General features: G+C 33.1%; 1 protein-coding gene across 2 annotated transcripts in view; it reads left to right on the top strand.

The window, feature by feature from the left end:
* The window catches only part of LOC128234164 (hemicentin-1-like), a 45,444-nt gene that overhangs the window by 11,256 nt on the left and 14,434 nt on the right, over positions 1–19,754 (top strand). For both annotated transcript variants that reach the window (XM_052948201.1, XM_052948202.1), the window contains exons 3-5: positions 15,049–15,384; positions 16,644–16,934; positions 17,752–18,063. In XM_052948201.1, coding sequence (XP_052804161.1) covers positions 15,049–15,384; positions 16,644–16,934; positions 17,752–18,063 — 939 coding nt within the window. The remainder of the gene's footprint in view (positions 1–15,048; positions 15,385–16,643; positions 16,935–17,751; positions 18,064–19,754) is intronic.

Here is a 19,754-nt window from a genome sequence, read left to right as displayed (position 1 = left end):
CCATCGGACTCCATACACTTTAACCTAGACAACTGCGTTCATACCCAGATAATGACATCAATCCGAAAACAATTATATCTATTCGGTCTTACGAGATGTTCTGACAAACTTTAAATGCTTCACCTCATAGCTATTGAATGGTATTTCGTTGTTAGGAGTTACATCTTATATACATTTAAAAAAAAAGCAATGCTTTGTTTTAAGACATATATCACTACCTTTTATCTATGACAATATTTAATAACGGTAATAGCAATATTTCTGTCGCACCAGTGCACTTTCGCAATCAACATAAACCATGTCATTGCACTTACTAGGTACTAATATACAGCATTGTCCATGCAATTGAATTATCTATTTATAGGATGTCTGAAATCCAGGTTACAAGGCTAACTTTCGTATAAAACTCTTCGCATTCATTCGATCCCCACCTGGTAATATGAACAGTATTGAAAGACCCATTGAAATACACAAGAACCACAAAGTAAGGTTTTCTTGCGGATTATGCTCTAGCACAGGAGGCTATATAATCCAAACCGTTGGCTTTGCTTGTCAACCTCAAATTTCAACATGTTCCTAGTTACGTATTTATTAATAATGAAACCCCCGCCGTTTCATTTCCAATCATGGTTATCTTATCTGATGATTAAAAATGAAATTGGTGTGGCCTTGATAATTTATGGTTATATTTTATATATTTATATATCATTCAAATATCTAAAAAAACATAACTAATAATATTAATTTTGATTTACCTTTGAGAAACCGCGTAGAAACGTTTGAGAAATACATTTGCAGACATTAGCAGTAAAATATAAGCTTCCAAAGCCTTGGATGGAACCCAGGTCGCTGGAATACCGGTCCATTGTCCTTTCCATTTGATCACTCCTTTGGCCTCATTTCACTGCTTATGGACACATAATGTTAATATAGCTACGACAATGGTCCGGTTATCTAGCTATTTGGGTAGGAATCCTGCTTTCGGCGGTTTATTTTAGGCCATGAAATTTTGTTATTCTGAAAAGCGTCCACGTGCGCCCAGGCTTTTAAATGTTTGGTTATCTGAAATGAACTCAATTATTTAACCACAATCAAACATATATTTAAACCCAAATGCAGTGAAAGAAAAGGTAAGCGTAACATGAACCTGACCAATCATTTTGCAATTCGACATTGTATCAATGGGACCACAACGACTGTTCTGTTTGGGTATACGAATAAAAGGGGTAATATCTAACACCAGAAACCTGTTTTTGTGTGGAGCAATACTCATTATATACAATCCGTTGAACATACGAGTCCAAACGGATAATGGATATATTCACAATTGGTCTGCATTGCATTGACGCGAGGAAAACGTTCATATCAACCTAAAATTTGTCCTCGCTACTGAAGTATGATCACGTACTTCTTGTGCGAGTTATACATGGTAAAACCCAAAGTCGCTTAATTTGGTTTTACCAATTGTAGCCTATTCATCACCTAATTATGTAACGGATTTCTCTTCTAAATACTAACACATTTCCGACGGTATCCTGAACACATGTAACATTAACAGTTTTAGTATTAATAATTTGATTTTTACTGCAACAAAATATATGAAGACTTCTGTCGATCGAGTTTTTACTTAACAATTAAACTATGAATTGTTCTAAATTGTTTTAAACGTACCCCGAGAGGTCTTCTATGAAACAAGATTGTGAAAACAATTAATTATTCCTCTGGACTTCATTGTCCTTAAATTATTTAAACGATAACTTAAATGCAATTATTTGAAAACAATAATTGACTTCTAAAACCATCAACGTAATTAAAAATGAATCTCTCTCTCACAACTCTTCTCCAACAAGATTGAGTTTAAACCATTTAAAGCAATTGCTATTTTTTGAATGATCAATAACGAAACTGATTAAATATAAATTTACACCTCTTTCTCAATTAACCTTTCTCCCTAACACGGTAAGTATTTTCCCTCGGTCATAATTTTGTGCATTTCAGACTGACATTTTCTCAAAACCCTAATCATTACTATACCAAACAAAAATATATCAATTACACAGCACGACGCGACACTGCGGTCAGGTCTAGTAAACTATACCAAAACAATGTATACAACTATCACAATGATTGGTGTACTCCGGTGATGCTATCTTGTTACCCGCCCTGAAGTCATATAAGGTAATTGATGTTCTTGTGTAATATCAGTGACTATAGTTAATTATATTTTAATTACTATTTTAATGTGTGCTTGACAATACTGCGTTTAGTAGAAACACCTTAGGCATAAACTGTATCTTAATTTACTAGCGCATCCAAATAGAAATGTTAAAGATATAAAGGAAATTTACTCCCTTTTACTAAATTGAGAATCTTTATTTTATATCTTTGTCGTCTTTACATTTCCGTTATAACAATATTTATCTAAATATGAAGATTCGCTTCCATTTCTCCAGTTGAATAAATGATTTCCACATTCTCATCATTTAAGTGTAAAACAATCAAGTGTTTACCATTTTTGCTATTTAAAAATATAAAACTTTTTATTCTAAATTGTTATTTCACATAGAAAATGATGACGATATAAATTTGCTTTTACGAACACCTAAATTATTTTTAAACACTGCACACAGTTCATATTGGTGCTTAATTTGTTATAATACGTTATTTACAAAATACTATTGTAAAGAGAATATACGGATTCCTAAGTTTAATCTATAACAATAGCCCCAAACCTTATTAAAAATGTTTCGTTAAATGAATAAAAGCATAGAACAATTGTTAATTTTGTTTAAAACTTTATTAATTTTACTTTTAAGAAAACAAATGTCAGCTACTGCATCCACCGTTGCACTTAACTAGTCTGAGCCTCAAATGAATACAATCTAATTTTTTGCCACTTTTGAAAGACGAACATGTATCGTTTTTATGAATTATTTTCACATGATACTAAATAAAACGGGCTTGACGTTAACGCGCAATCTCCGGCAAGCTTATAGTAAGGAAATACGAAAGTGCGATGAGGCCGCCAGCGATAAAAACCATTTCAATCAGAGTAAAGAAGGCCCACTGTAACAACAAGAAAATGGATTACCATTTTGTGTTAAATTAAATGTTCTTGTCTAAAAGCAGATATTTATGTAAGTCAAAGTGTGCTTGATGTGTTTTTATGCTTTCCTTGTCATTAAAACAACATAACTATTCTGTTAAAAGCTTTGATTGCATCGTGCAGAATATTTCGGGTTGTGGTACGTTGTGGTAGGGTGAGCGTGAGCTTGGCTCCAAGTCAGCTATAGCAGTTGATAGCCATGCATGCTTTTACTTCAGAATTATTGGGCTCGGGCTGCAAAATGAATATTTTTGACTAGCCACCCAATAAGTTTGATGGGTAGAATACCATACAAAGTGCATTGGAGTGTGGCCAAAACGTTGAGTTAGCTAACTTGACTTGTCTTCAAATAGTATTTGTTAAAGGCACTTCATGCGTCTCATAGAGCATACTTTTCCTATGCTGTGGATAAACACACTCATTAAAATTTTCCATACACAATAGATTTGTCTTAATCAATAATTATTAGCTTTGTGTAAATTGTCATTTTTTATTAAAAAAAACAAAACAGTAACTGATAAGATACTCAATTGTAAATAAAGCAAATAAAACAAAATATTAAGCCAGGTTACTAAGCTTTACAGCAATGTAAACCCAGACCTCTTTTTTCAATAATGCTTAACAAGAGACCAATTTAAAATAATAAGCCGTTGACCATTGTTTACACATAATTACTTTTTTTAATATCGGACTCTATAAGATGCAAACAAGTTTAATTCCAGTAACTCTCAGTTTTGATCAACATGTCCCTTAATTTTATTATAAATATAAACCAAGCAATAACGGAGCCATCTGTGTGTAATCCAGTGTAATATTAAGTATAATCAAGGTTTTGCTCCAATTTTTAAATCTCATTTCTGCACCAAGCCCTTTAAAGTAGATTGAGAAGCTTGGGAGACTTCACAATCGGATGTTTAACCGCCGTTTATGACTTCGAGTTGCAAATACAAAATTAAAACTTCATTAAAAAATTCAAAATTGGCCCAGATTTAATCGTAAATTCACAATAAGAGAACTAAAACACAACTATGCGTCAAATCAATAGATCTTTCTATGCATTTTTTGTCTAAAAATATTAGATATAATTATAGTTGTTTTTTTTTAATCTAATTATAATTTTAGAGGCTCCATGCTTATTAACTACTAGTTTAAATACCAAGTGATACGTTAAGGCTAACCATTCCATGGCGGTACCCGAAAACATAATATTAAGGCTATTTTTGCTACCAGTCTTGTGTTGTTTTTGCTTTTTAGTCTCTTGTTCAATGTCTCTAAATTGGCAATGACCTTGTGCCTCTTTGAGTACTTGACTTGACCTTATAGTTTTTATTACATTGTTTGAATGTTTAATTTGCACATAGCAAAGATGATGATGCCACTAATGCTATGCCAAACCCTCAACACATTTTCTCCAATCAAAAACAAGGAAATTCAGAAGAACTGTTATTTCATCATTTTAGAAAATAAACCCATCATCAGTGAAATATAATTGATTCTGTAAAATCACAAGCCACGTTACGTGTTTGTTAAATTCAATTTAAATAAAGAAAATAAATATTGGTTGCAGTAGGCAATGCTCATCACTTCTAATAAACATTCCGACAAACTGAAAACATAAATCAAGTCAGCTAGCATCTTATTGTATGCCTAATTATTTCAGCTGTATTGCGACGCAAGCTTAAAGTTAACAGAATAACTCTCGAGTCTGTTTTCTTGGTAGAATCTAGTACGGACCTCCTTTTTCTGAGGCCATGAGAAGGTGTCTTGGTGGGACTTGCACCCACAAACTTCAATTTGAGGCGAACACCTGGGCTTATCCTCTAGACCACTTTCACCTTTTCAATTTACAATATGGCATTTTCAAGGATGTGCCCTATTAAAGGATTTTCATAAGTCTTTAAAATTGAACTGAACAAAATCATTTGTCCTTTATTTGGTCTGCCAATGCCATCTTGCACATTTTCCTTTCAACATTGGCATTCCAGTTATGTTACATGTTTTCCATGTATTGCAAGTCAATCCACAGTAAAATGGCTTTTTTGATTACATCCAGTGCCTGAAATCCAAACAAAATGTAATAATATAAAATACGACAGAAATAAAAGGAATTAGATTTTCAGATCAATTTTAAAAGCCTGTGAAATAACATAAAAAAGCATTCACAAAACATTTAGTACCATGCCAGTTTAAAGCTGTATCCTCACAGATTTACCGCCCTGACACCTTTTTATTTTTGTCTTTTAATGAGCCAACTATTGTGCAAATGTCTAGAAACCAGTGATATTAGACTGCTGACAAAAAATCCGATCACAGTCTTTCATATTCAAGTTAGAAAATTGATTTTGTATCGCTTAAACCAATACTAGCGTTTAAGAAAAACATTTTCTTATCGGACAGTGACTCACAGTTAATTTTTATATAATAAGTCTCAGAATCGGCTGAATTTGGTAAAAATATCCTTCAATTTATTCATATAAGGTCACGCATAATAGAACAGATCTCAATTGTTTGGAAAAATGCCGAAAAATATAATTGTTCCTTATCGCTTTAAGCCATATACGTATGTAGTTTTAATGTAAAGAATCACCTCCCTTACTACTTTGATATCAATTAAAAGGCTTTTAAGAAATTACCAAGAAGATCTGTCAATCTGTGAGATAGCAGCTTAAATGCGTTGTTTTGATATTCTGAAAGATATTTATTTTCAAAGTTTAAAGTCTGCACCTGGACCAAGTTTAAGAATCGATGTAAAATAAAATTCTTATCATGTTGAAATTCCACAACAGTGTTAATATTTTAATAACGTGATTCTTTGTTGATAAATTGTAAAAACATTTTGGCTTAAACCACAACGGTACTTGATTCTTGCATTATTGTCCAAATTTTGAAAATAGCACAACCATTACCTCATCTGCCATTTTGCATTACAGCAAAACAGGAATTCAGAGCCTGAAGAAAATAAAGTTTGTAAATACACTGAGTTAAGATAATCTAAGTCAGATTCAGACTTATTTGTATTTCAAAGAAATCAAATACAGTATTTGTGTGCTTAATATTTGCCATTGATCACTGGAGCTCCATAATTAATTTTTCTTTCTCAGCATAGACCTGTCAAATGGAAGCAGACTTACCCAACCCACTAAAAATAAATGACATTTCCATTAAGTTCCTCATTAGGGCCCTTTTTACAACATTTCTATATTTTAATAAAATATATCGAGTATAAAAATAATACTTACACACAATTAAGTGGTTATAGTTAACCCCACAAACAATCGCCACATGTTAAATGGAATTAATTCATGTTGATAGTGCTGGATGTTTAGAATTGCACCGGCAAATAGACAATTCATTTCTGTTGAAAGTGAGATTTGGTCAATCACCACAGAAATACAATAAACTATCGTTAATGCTGCACAGCTTTAATTATTTGCGGGTGGGGTAAGATTTTCACATCACATGATGATTTTCTGGCCGATTTTTTTTGTCTGCGTCATTATTATGCAGAGTGATTGGACTTTATGGGCAAGTGATTGTTTAGGTCGGTTGTTGGTGGACTATTAGTCAGATACTGAAGCATCATTTGGTCTTTTCCTCTGAAATTGCATAAAAGAAAAGAAGTTCGTTTTAGCGGTCACATGACCACCTGACTGTAGATAAACATCACGTGGTCTGATTTAAAAAAATAAATTTACACGGCACCTTGTTATTGAACCGATTTGTAAGCAGGTCACCGGATAAATATCTCTCTTTTTATTCCATTGCCCATACACATACATGGCAAAGTTTCTGTTTACAATAACATTTTGCGATTTAAAAAATGCAATCAATTTGGAATTGTTCGGGGCGGTATATTAATATGTTTTAAATTCTTTGATTTTTATATACTTGACATTCAAGCATAATATGAAATACTTCTTTTAGATAATGACATGCAGACCATTTACTATCACCTAGTGGTATTGCTACAGGTTTGTGCCATCTACCGGATTTTTTCTCTCATCTATGTACTGATGCTATTATTCTCGAAAAAGCACTCCTATACTTTTTTTTATAAATTAACATTTGACAAATAAGATTGAAGTTTAAAATATGCAAACAGTATGTATAATCAAGTTCTAGTAATATCATTTTACTCTCATATCCATGTTCATATAAATATATCAGTTATTCGTTGCTTGACTGCAAACATTAATTACTTAACATCTCCAACACCATTGGTACATCCGCACATGATTAAAGCCTAATGATTGGATAAAAATCATCCATGATTTGAAATTTGGATTATCATCTTAATCATAATACATTTGATCATACACTATTCTCACATATCTTAAAGTCTCAATTTGCACAATGTTCATCTTATATTTTATAACACTTGAGAACGTTAAGCTAACAATGTTGTTCTACCTAACACTCCATATACAAATCTCTTCGAAGCAGTGTTCTAACACATAATAAATCCTTACAAAAACAGGTGTACTCTTTCTAATTGTATACTATTTTGTAATCCCCATACTTTTGAACCATCGCTAAAATCGGAAAGGTAACTATCAAACAGATCTAATCTGTGCTTAATTATCAATGTAGGGTATTTATTTAAACATTTCTTCTGTTTGGAAATCGCTTTAAGAGCTTGTCCAGATATTGTATTACACGTGGAAGAAAATGACCCTTCAGGTGTAAAACCAATACCACTATAAGTTAATTTATTCACTTTTTCCAACTCTTGACCATTATACAAAAGTTTTTTTTCCCCAATCTTCCTCCTTTTTAAAAAAATGAAACATTTGTTTTTCACAGAAGTTACACTTAACTTCCATCTATCGCAGTAATTTTCTAAAATTTATAACCCTAATCATCATCATACAATAACACGAACAACTTAAGAACACCAACATCAACGCTAACTAAAATCATTTGTAATAAAGTACTCTTCAATATAATTTAAATACATTGAAAATAAGGAAGGAGATACAGATTTCCTTTGACGTACACCAGGAACGCTATCAAAGTATTCACTCATAACATTATCACATTTAATACGTGATTTAAAACTTGTAAACATAGATTTTATAATATCTAACATTTTGCCTCTAACTTCTAACTTTATAAGATTATACCACATGATGTTTCTCACAACATAATTAAAGGCTTTAGTAAAATCAATGTATGCTGTATATAGTTCGATTTCGAAGGTAGTTAACAGTGTTATCCCTCTATAATTACTAGCATGGTTAAGATCACCCTTTTTGATGAGGGGATACACTCTATCCCTCAGACCACTTCTCTGGGAAGAGGTGTACTTAAGTTATTAAGTAACCAATTCGTCTCTGTCAGTATGCAAATGAGCACCATTTGGACAAAAACACTTGTCGTTTCATTTTCTCGTTTAAAAAAAGTTAAACTGAAAATACCAACTATTTTTAGTAATTTGTTCTTGAAAAGTCAGAAGTGCTTTTAAGACAATGTAAAACTTGGGGGGAATTATTGATGCAATATCAAGGATTTATCACAGGATTATTTTTATGGAAGATTAAAAATATTTTACCACTGCAATTGAGCAGTCTCTAATACAATATTTATTTAAAACATGACATTATCAAAAAATCTGTACTGACGAATATTAGTGCCTGTTCTGACAGCAACCACATAAAGCAATAATACATATTATAACATATGAGGCAAAGTTTGTGTCGGTGTCTTGCTAAGAAATTAAGGTATTGCAATTCTTGGTGAAAAGATGCAGCTGACAATTATCACTTAATATGAAGGACTGGAAATTACACCCATCATCACAATATTTTAATACAGGTACCATTTGTATTGGACAAAAAAATAACATGAAATGAGATCGACACTAAATCATGAGTGGATTAATCATAAGTGGTTTAATAATGTGCAAAGAATTAAATATGCATGATACACATGAAAACACAATAACATTGTAGAAGGAAGCACAGGGTGAAAATGTTACATAATGTCAATAATCTATGTATTTCACATAAAAATCAATGCATTCCAGCAGTGAAACAAGGTGAACAAACAACGTCAAGTATTCTTACAGCGATTTGTACTAAGAAATTTCATAATAATGATAAATATTTTTAGTTCGTAGAAATAATGTTATTGATGTAAAGTATCATTTATTTAAAGTAGTGTTCTTTGTTTGGGAAAATCCCATTTATTTCTTGAGTTTTGGACTGTAAACTAAACTACCGAAATGTTTGTCCAAAAGCATTTTCATAACTGGAGAATCTTTGGAATATGTTTTCTAAAAGTTGACAAAACAGACTGTTTTGAGTATAAGTAGTTGTTATTCAAATTATTTGTATTTAAAAATTATTTCTAGGCATCCATGGAAGAGACTGTGATTCTTAAAAGTCTTTAGACTCAGTCTTAGCTAACTGAAACTCCAACATGCGATCCTCCAATAGATTGAAGTAAATAACATCGATGCTCTCTCGGTCTCTTTTGCAGGGGGGGGGGGGCAGATTCTATGCAAATGGTTACATGCGCTATTATTAAATTAAAGCCTTAAACCTTATTTGTACATAATTATAAGTTGAAATCTGTTTTATTTTGAACATGGGCAAATTTGAGATAGTTCATCTAAACGTTTATTAATTTTAAGTTGAATTGGAATAATTGACTAGTTTTTGAAACTGCAATGGTGGTTGATGTTTAAAGTATGACCTGGCAGTGACAAACTGATGGATATAACAGATACAATAACGAAGCTCTGTCAATGTTGAGAGAAATTGTGTTTAGGATGATTTTGGGCTGGCTATTCTAAAATTTAAATAACCTGTATGCATATTTTGTAGGTGTTTGCAACGACATCAATTATGCACGTCATCAGTAAATGTATCTCGCGCTCACATTTCACTATCTACTACATGAAGCATAGCGGTCAAATTCTCATTGCATACCTTGTCATTATGAGCTGAGCTTCACCCTGCATAAAAGAAGACAAGAAAATGCATTGAACTTACCTGTGTAATTTACATTTACTGTTCAGAAACACAATAAAATATGAATACAATAACTATAAGAATACAAAATTATGTACATAGGTTTTGTATGAAGAGCATTTTAATAATACTTGGGGTGATATTGTTATGCATTTATAAAGAAGACATAATACGGTGTTAACATTGCATGTTAATCAGGCTGGCGCATTGCTGTCTTGGTGACCATTTGTTTCAGTGAATAGTGGCATTGTCGGTATTTAATTAGTATTTCGTTATCGTATTATCAAGGTACTAAATAAACCACTTATCAACCAAAATGGGTAGTTCAAAATGTTTTTGTTTGTGATCAATTAAAAACTCGACATCAACATAGGGCATTTTAATCAGCAATTCGACACAATCAGACAAGAACACCAGAACAATATGTGCAAACGTGGACTGTGTCTTTCTGTTTATTTTGGCTGTCTTTTTATTTGATTGATATTTTCTTTAAATTCTAGACACAACTTTGTTCCTAATTATTAGGTAAAAAAGTTAGGAATGTTACAGTACCCTGTTCCAAGCGCCAGACCTATTCGGCTGCCTGGTTCATAACAAATTATACAAGTGTATAAGGATAAGCTTTTATGTCCATGGAGTTGGTTACCCGCTTCTTGCAGCCATAGGTGTTACTAAGATGGCCTCTTGACCGTATGAATAAATTTATACCGGGACATTTTCAAACCGCTTTCTTGAGCTGCAAGCTCTAATTTATCGAGATCAGCTTGAATATTACAAATGTTTTGAATCAAATTTTAATGTTAAAGCTGCACTCTCACACATTGACAGTGTTGATGAAAAAATAGTTCTTGTCTCAAAATAAACTGATTTTGGTATTAATGCATTGTCTTAAATTCATTCCAATACGATTAGTCAGAAATATAGCAGATGTCAATTGTTTGTAAAAATTGACAAAAATGTCGTTTTTCTTAAAGCATTAGTTTTTAGCTTTAAAACATCTTATTTCAAACGTAAATATGAAAACGATTGTGATCTGATCATTTGTCAGCAGCCTGGTATAGCTGGTTTACAGATGTTTAAAAATAATTGGATCATTCTTTAACAAAATATTGGGGAAATAGTTGTTCAACTCTGTGAGAATACAGCTTAAAAATGCCTCCCACGGATAATTTCCAACTGGTCAAATTGAACATGACCCCTATTCGAAACAGTTAACCTCTTTTAACTTGCGAATGCTACGATGAATATTTTCAAATTAATAAGACTGGACATGGAATCAACAAACTTATTGATAAAATTATAAGAGAAAGTTGTGATCATATTCTTATGATAATATTTTAAATAAGACTTAACTTAACCTGCTATATTTCTAAAAGTAGGGCTGTAACATAGTGAAACAACAACACAACGTTATGCATTTAAGCATTTAAGCATTTGCAATTAAAACAGTAAACGCAAATCCAATGTGTTTACATTTACTGTAGTAATTTCGCAGTCGGTTGAGACACCCTATTTAACCTACTTTCTATGTTTTTTTATAGCACGACTATATTTGCAGATTTGTTGCAGAACAGATGAATACAGATGGACAGGCCATCCAAAGCGTATGCAAATTAATTTGCGTTAAAATGGCAATAACATTACTCTCTATATACATAGACGTTGAAGTCAGTCCTTTGCTGAGTTGACGTCTTCTGGAAAGCTTCGAAAAGACAGCGTGTGCAGGATCTAAAATAATGACCAACAGTTAGATAACTGCTGAAAGAAAGTAATAACAGCACCATTAATTATGCCCCCTTCGAAGTAGAGTGGTATATTGCTTTGCACATGTCGGTCGGTCTGTCGGTAGGTCGGTCGGTCGGTCCGTCGGTAGACCAAAGATGGTCCGAGTGATAATTCGAAAATCCCTGGACCTATTGTCATCAAACTTGACATGTAGGTTTAGCCTGACCTGTAAATGACCCCTATTGGTTTTAGGGGTCATCGGGTCAAAGGTCAAGGTCGCAGTGACCTTAATGGTAAAAGGATTTTAAAGCTTGTCCGAGTGATAACTGAACAATGCCTAGACCTTTGTTCATCAAACTTGACATGGAGGCTGGGCCTTACCAGAAGATGACCACTATTGATTTTAAGGGGTTATCTGGTTAAGGTAACAGTGACCTTAAATGCGAAAATGTTGTTCGAGTGACAACTCGACAAGGCCTGCACCTATGGCCCTCAAACTTGACTTGGGGGTTGGGCCTGACCTGTTAAATGACCCCTTTTGAATAGGGGTCAAAGGGCAAAGTCACATTGACCTTGGGAGCAAAGAGTTTGTCTGTGTGATGACAATGCCTTCAACCATGACCCTTAAACTTGACATTTAGGTTGAGAGTTACCAGTTGATGACAGCTATGGATTTTGAGGTCATAGAGTCAGAGGTCATGGTCAAAACTAATATTCATCATTAAAATTTCGTCATATTTACTTGTTGCTTATTCCCTGCTGCAAGAGGATACACTTTTATCTGCAAATATAAGTCATCAACTGATATCAAATCATTGTAATAAAATAATCAATTACAAACTAATTCGGTTTTAAAATTCCATTCTAAATATATAGCCACCGAAACTTTCCGGAGATGACAGAGATTTTTTTTTAAATATTAGTTTAAACTGGATCCATACATAATCTGAAAATGTTTGAGGTTTCAACTTAGTAGCATGATCATGTTTATACAGGAGGCCAATATTTAGAACACATCAACGTAAACAATACAGACGAAAATCAATTATCAATTATAATCTGAATAATTGTATTTTGTGATCTGTATATGATACAATCACATTTTTATATACTAAATACTTATATACTAAACTTCTAGCAGACAGCTTTCTCTGGATTATCCTGTTTAGATTTAGTTGCTCGTGTGGTCGTCCACAGTGTTTACACTTCTCAATGTCGAATTTCGGGGTCGGCAAACCGTATAAATTGGCCTTCATTGAGTCTTTCACGATACCTTTCATCCGCATTACATGTCCCCCGTGCGCATCTTTGAACCTTTTTAACGAATAAGTTTATAGGTACATTTTTTGTCCTGTTGTGTAGATATCGCTGCTTCGGTTGTGGGTAAACATTGCGGATGGGACGCGGTGAATTAATTGCAGCTTTCGCATTGGTCAATTTGTTTGATTGACAGGTCTGATGGATGTATTGAAAGATAAATGGAACGTTGTACATTCATTCATCTGTTTACACTTCATAGAAATAGCATATAAGTTGATTAGAATTCAGTTTGAACCTAACGAATAACTTTAGCTTGATACGTTCTTAAAATGTAATAAAAGTAAATGTATTGACTCATGAAGTAAGATCGTGTTTAAGAAAATTGTTATACTTTCGCGTAGGAAGATCTTCATTGTATTGTTTGTTCGTGCACTTCCGTTAATCACTAGTTCCTAGATGCTTCTGTTTGAGGTATAAAGCCGAGGACCAATTGATGCATGCCTATCGAAAAGTAGCATGGGACCTAGGAACGGCTTTGGCAGTACCGTCCAAAAATGACTTTTATTCGGTTTGTTGTTTATCATACGTTCAAAAGCTGTCGTAAACTAAATGTGAAAATGTAACAGATAAACGAATAAAATAAATAAATAAATAGCAAAGTTTATTTTTACAAAATAAACAACTTTTTTTAAACAAAAAACTTAAGAATATAAATAAATTATCGTCATTAACTTTTCACAAGTATCTTCGCAAATGCCCTTAACAATTATTAGCGGTTAAAGTTAACGGTGATAATCGGTTCTTCACACCCTTCCAAATTCCCTTTCATTTGTCATTGCAATTTTTACAATATCCGACAAAAATAACACCTGCCGAATGGAAATGTGTGAACTTAATCATAAGGTTTAGCGAATGATTTGTGCATTCGGAACCGGCAATAGTGTTCGATTCCTCGTCTAAATTAAGTTTTTATCCAGCGTCAGTATATTTTATATGATAATAGAAGAATAGTTATAGAAGTCAGTTGCAGTTTTAAATCAAATACCAGGCATAGCCTTAAATAACACATTCAGCTGGTACCTGGTGCGAGCTGAATAATATAGCGACAACATTTCGTAACCAAAATAAAGAGATAGTAGTTCTGAGTTAACTGCCGAGATCATGGTCAATACGTAAGGGAAGACTGACGCATTCTCCTAATGCACCACAATCAGTTCTTCCAACCGACGTACTTTCATTACGCATAAAATACCAAATCATCTTCACCGTCTCCAAATGGACTTCCGTAAGTTCTTCTGTCCACTCTTTTTCAAGTAAGAACTCAAAATCTTCGTAGTAGGTTTTTGATGAATAAGTGCTATTTAGTGGTTGGCAAACATTGCAAATTTTGACAAATATGTTGCTGTTTTGATATATAGACGTATAAACTTAGGTCGTTCGAAATAATTGTTTCTATTTTATGTATCCAGGTTTGTCCATTGCATTTACGACTTGGGTGGTTATTAACAACATCAATGGGAAGATAAGGCAAAATCAAACAATGAACATTTATTATCTAATAAAATACTTCAAATAACCAAGGTTTTTCTTTGAAGTGTTCTTCTGTACCCTCTTACCCCATTTTGACGAGATATATACTTTAAGTCTCAGGAAGGGGCGCATATCAGATGATTACAGCCGGACCTAGTCCGGGTTGTGCGAAAACATATTACTGTTGGACTAGACACATCGTCAACTGTAACAACACGCTTCAGTTGGGTGCATTTGAACAATGTTTAAATGAATGGACATCGGCTGATGGCAAAATGTGTTTTTACTGATTGAGAATTACATATTAACACAGGTTACTTCAATTTGAAACAAATGAACATTCACTAATTTATTGATGATAATGTCCATACAAACTCCATATATTTACGTGTGAATACTTTTACGTTTTACTGTTAACGTAAGTTTTGTAAAAATAATTATAATCAATTTTAGTGTCAATATCAACAGTAGTTTTGACATCACCGACAGAGGCAAATGTCGCTGTCAACGCGGGCTCATCGAAGAAATTCACGTGTCGTACATCTGGGGGTCTTCCACAACCAACGGTGGAGTGGTATAAGACCTCTAGTAGCAGCTGTACCAGGAATGGCATGCGAATAATAACTTCCATATCCAGATCACCGTGTGAAAGCAACGGTCTTATACAGGTGGAAAGTTCACTGTTATTCACAGCAACCAGTTCGGATAATAATCTCTGGATTTGCTGCGCGGCAAGTAATATCAACTCTCAGTGGAAACTGTCAGGAACGAAGCTTCTAGACGTAAGATGTAAGCTTTTTATTGAATAATCATCTATAGAAAAAAAAAATAGTATTTGGTTAAATTATAATTAAAACAGCATGTCCTGCTCGCTATTTACTTTTCAACGAGTTACGCATATCATGATATGATACCAATTTGCACAACCGAACCGGTCGAAGGTAACCTCCTATTGATATAAGAAATGTTTTGAACTAAACTAAACTAAGTTTGGGCTGAATTTAAATTCTGTATTGACATTGCTTTTACTTTAAGCAGATGACGACAAGAATTTGTACACAGTCTCAGTGACTGGCAAGAACAAACTTTAAACACATATTACATAATGCATATGTGTTGATAATCGTCGCAACTTGGTTTATTTTCAATGCTTTGTGTATAGTACACGGACAAATGTTGTATAAAACAACAATTTGAAAAAAAGAATACTTATGATATGTGAGCAACATCTGATTTAGATATTTGCATTCTCACCCAAAATGACGTTTAACATAACTTCAAATAGCTTCCTCCATTCAAAGATGCCTTCAATTGGGACCCTATTTATATTCTGTGGTGGTTATATTTCGATATGAAAATCAAAGATGATCAGTACAATCAGTTAATTTATAAACTCAACTATTAACAGAATGATATGAAAAATAAAACATGGAAAAGAAATGATATGTTAAGACTGTGATTATTTATATTATATTAATTATATTATTACATTATGTGCAGTGACTTATAGCATTACAATATATCTTCAAAATTTCAACATACAAGACAAGCAAATCAAAATCGTAAAAAAGCAAATCTTCGTTTACTGAAAATCTTTTTTCATTCCAATTTTAATTAATTTTAAATTGACAATACAATTTACAGTTCATCGATATTCTGCCAAGTATTTTAAGATGACATTATATATCGTCTGACAAAAGACCGGTTGTCAAAATGAGATATTTGCAAGTTATTTGATTTATTTGTTTTAATATTGTTATCTTAATAAGTAAACAGATGTGGGTTAACATTGTTCCATTGAATGCTGTGTTGCAGTTTTATTTCTCGTTTGCCCTTAGTAGCTGACATAAATGATTCAAATTCAGATAAAATAATGTATAAACATCATATGTAGATATACCTCAGTTGTTAACATTATAATCAGGTAAAACTTTTTTAAATGCACTGAGCACAATAAACGTCTGAAAATTGTACACGGCAAAAGTCAGTTTATTTGTAATGTGTTATATCCAATACCAGATAACATACAAATAACTATTCTATTGAAGATCCTCCACCTAATCCTCCAGTGATTGACGACTTCAACACAATAACGGACTACCACATGATAGAGAATAGCACCGAACGGCTGACATGTAGGAGTACTGGGGGAAATCCTCTTGCAAGCCTTACGTGGAGCTGTTACAACGGCATCGAGACAAACCCTAACATTAACGGCGGTTCAGTCAGTCGTACTGTACAGTTCACAGCGCGGCGTAACCAAGACAACACGTGTACGTGCACTGCCACGCATGAGGCGGGACCGTTGCAACAGGCTACATTGGACGTCAATATTATGTGTAAGTATAACTGAATGACGTGCGTGTAGAGTTACTGATGTGTTTAACTTAACTTTGAGCTGGACATCTAAGGCCAAGCAACCTTAATGCGAAGGTATTTGTTTTCTACAACAAGTTATTCGTCCGTGTCAAAATGTCGGTTAAGCAAAAATAAAACATGACAATGCAATGCCATGGTATTATTGTGGCGCTTACAAAGTCAAAATCCCTGACACTTTCAATTGTTTACAGCCTGTTAGAACTGCAGAAAAATATATGCATGGCATATAAAAGTACAAACACAACTTGCGTGAACTGTACTCGACAGTAGCATTAGTTTGTCCCTGATTATACTAGTTTATACATTAGAATATCTAAACTTTTCTCTCCTTCCTATGTAATATTTTATCAAAAAGATTTATTTAGCCTTCCTTGGTTTGTTTCTGACCCTTAGGTATGTTTTCGAACATATCTATCAACCGAAACATTACTCGGAAAAAAAGCGTGATAAATCAGAAAACGCTTCACACATTATTTATTAATATACATATCACGGCCTTTCCCTATGATTTAAAAGTGCAGATATTATTTGTACAGTGATGCTTTTATCTTGGTACAATTAATAGTTGTGTATGTTCTCAGTGTAGTATATGAATATTTGAATATGGATTATAAATGTTTATTTAAAAATGCCTTTCAGACCAAAACAAACACACGGGTTTCAATATCAGCTTGACCTTTTAAGAGAATAAAAACCAGTTGTTATTTCCTCAAAATCATTTTATTTACAACCTATTGATTATTAAATTTGTGTATTTACAACTATATTTCGTCACAGATCCCCCTTCAACACCAGAATTCAAAGTGGACGGTACACAAGTGGGCATCGCGATTAGCATAATTAAAGACAGTGCTCAGACGGTGACGTGTCACAGTTTTGGAAAACCTAATCCATCTACAAACGATTTCACATGGACAAAAGGAAGTGTCGTTGTTAGTTCCAACTCGGTTTTAAGCTGGACCGACGGAATCAGAATTCAGGATGGAGGCAGTTACAAATGTACCGTTACAACAACGATGACACCTTCGGATACCAGCAAAACTCCAGTTACAACAGAGGTATCATCTGACGTCACCATTAATGTACTATGTAAGTTTCTGTACAGAAATATATGGGATTTTCAGTACTTTGCTTGTACGAAGAAGGAAATTAGAGGAATTGTGACAGACTTAGTGTCGCTTTTTGTGGTGGCATTGGCTTTTAAATATGATGCTTGCTAGATACAAAACCCATATTTAAAGCAAGGCTGATAACTCCGGCCTAAATATAGGGCCAGTTATGTCTCTAAAAAACAATAACTGCAGCGCTCGTTTTATAATTGTATGAGTAGTTTTGCAGAGAGCATTCAAGATTTTTAACAGCTTAATTGTAATTGTGAAGTTAATATGAATTTACATAGATATTTGAGGATAGAATCTAAGATAGGTTCTTCAAATCTTATCGGAACACATCCCGCTTATGCACATTGTTGCCACATTAAATAGATATCAGAAACACTTTAATATTAATACGTATTAATATTAATATTACTCTCTCCATTAAAAAAAAACAACAGTATTTAGAATGAATAAATGAGCGCGTGCAAATGTGATTGATATCGCCGTTTTCAAATATTATCATTAGGAGAAAACGTCGAAGATTTAAAGAAAAAATAAAATTTATGTTCTATTTGTACAAAAAAACTATACAAAAACAAAAACAATTTCGGAAAACAGGCTTCTTGGTATTTTGTATTTTCTTGCGATCAAAGATTGATCATTCCAGAAGCAGGACGGGAAAAACAATCATCTGAAACTTTAAATGAAGGTTTAAGGCATTAATGTTTTGATATATTGAAAATTATGGTCCGCGTTTCAAATCAAAGGTGTTACTCATAAACATGGTCACCAAAAGTTAATTTTAGATTCCCATTAATTTTGTTCTGCGGGGAATTGTATATCTTCAAAAAGGTTTGACTTGTTCGCGGTATGTTGCACTTGATTTTTATGGTTTGTTTTAGATTGTCAATAGGTTAAAGGTTAAGGTCACGGTAAAAAGTCTAAGAAAACACAGTTTGAATTATAATTTGAAAACGGCACGCTGGAACCTTCCTAGCAAGTCAAAAACGGTTTTAGAAACAGGAATCGGCAAATTTTCATAAAATCAAAGTACTGAAAGTTAGTTATGTAATGATCAATACTTTTAGCAATCAGAGATTTAAGACTACTATTGTACTGATATAATATTATAATGACCATTAACACATTCCGAGAAAGATTTTCTTTATTTATGATATCTGAAACCCTGTTTTAGAAGTTTTTCCTTCATAAGTTTACTGCGTGAGCTGAAAATTTGACATTTTGTACATATTCTTGCGAATCTTATCAACTGTGCAATAAAAACACCATAATATGGTGAACTAGGTCTATCTCTTTCTAAAGAAGGGTAATTAATTATTTTAAAATTAAAATCATCACGTTTATCATACAGATGGATATTCAATATGTCTACTCTTACTTCGAGCTGCATCTAAATAGGATGCTTTCAAACTGAATGTACTATATTTCTTAAGTGCAATTGTGAAGGGTATATCGATTTAATATTATCTGTAAATACCGGATTATGCAAACTAACAATATCATCAATATTTCTAAAAGTGTTATTGAATTTATCAACAAGGTCGAGATCTCCAGACTTAGATATTAAACTCACAATCTGGAGTATAAATCACCCGAGATGATCCATGTTTAATATGAAATAGTCATTTTCAGTCAATCATCATTTTATCATTTATTTCATCA

Source organism: Mya arenaria, chromosome 5 (genome assembly GCF_026914265.1).
Source record: "Mya arenaria isolate MELC-2E11 chromosome 5, ASM2691426v1".
Lineage (NCBI taxonomy): Eukaryota > Metazoa > Mollusca > Bivalvia > Myida > Myidae > Mya > Mya arenaria.
The sequence above is the reverse complement of the archived record's forward strand: the minus strand, read 5'-3'. Positions and strand labels throughout refer to the sequence as shown.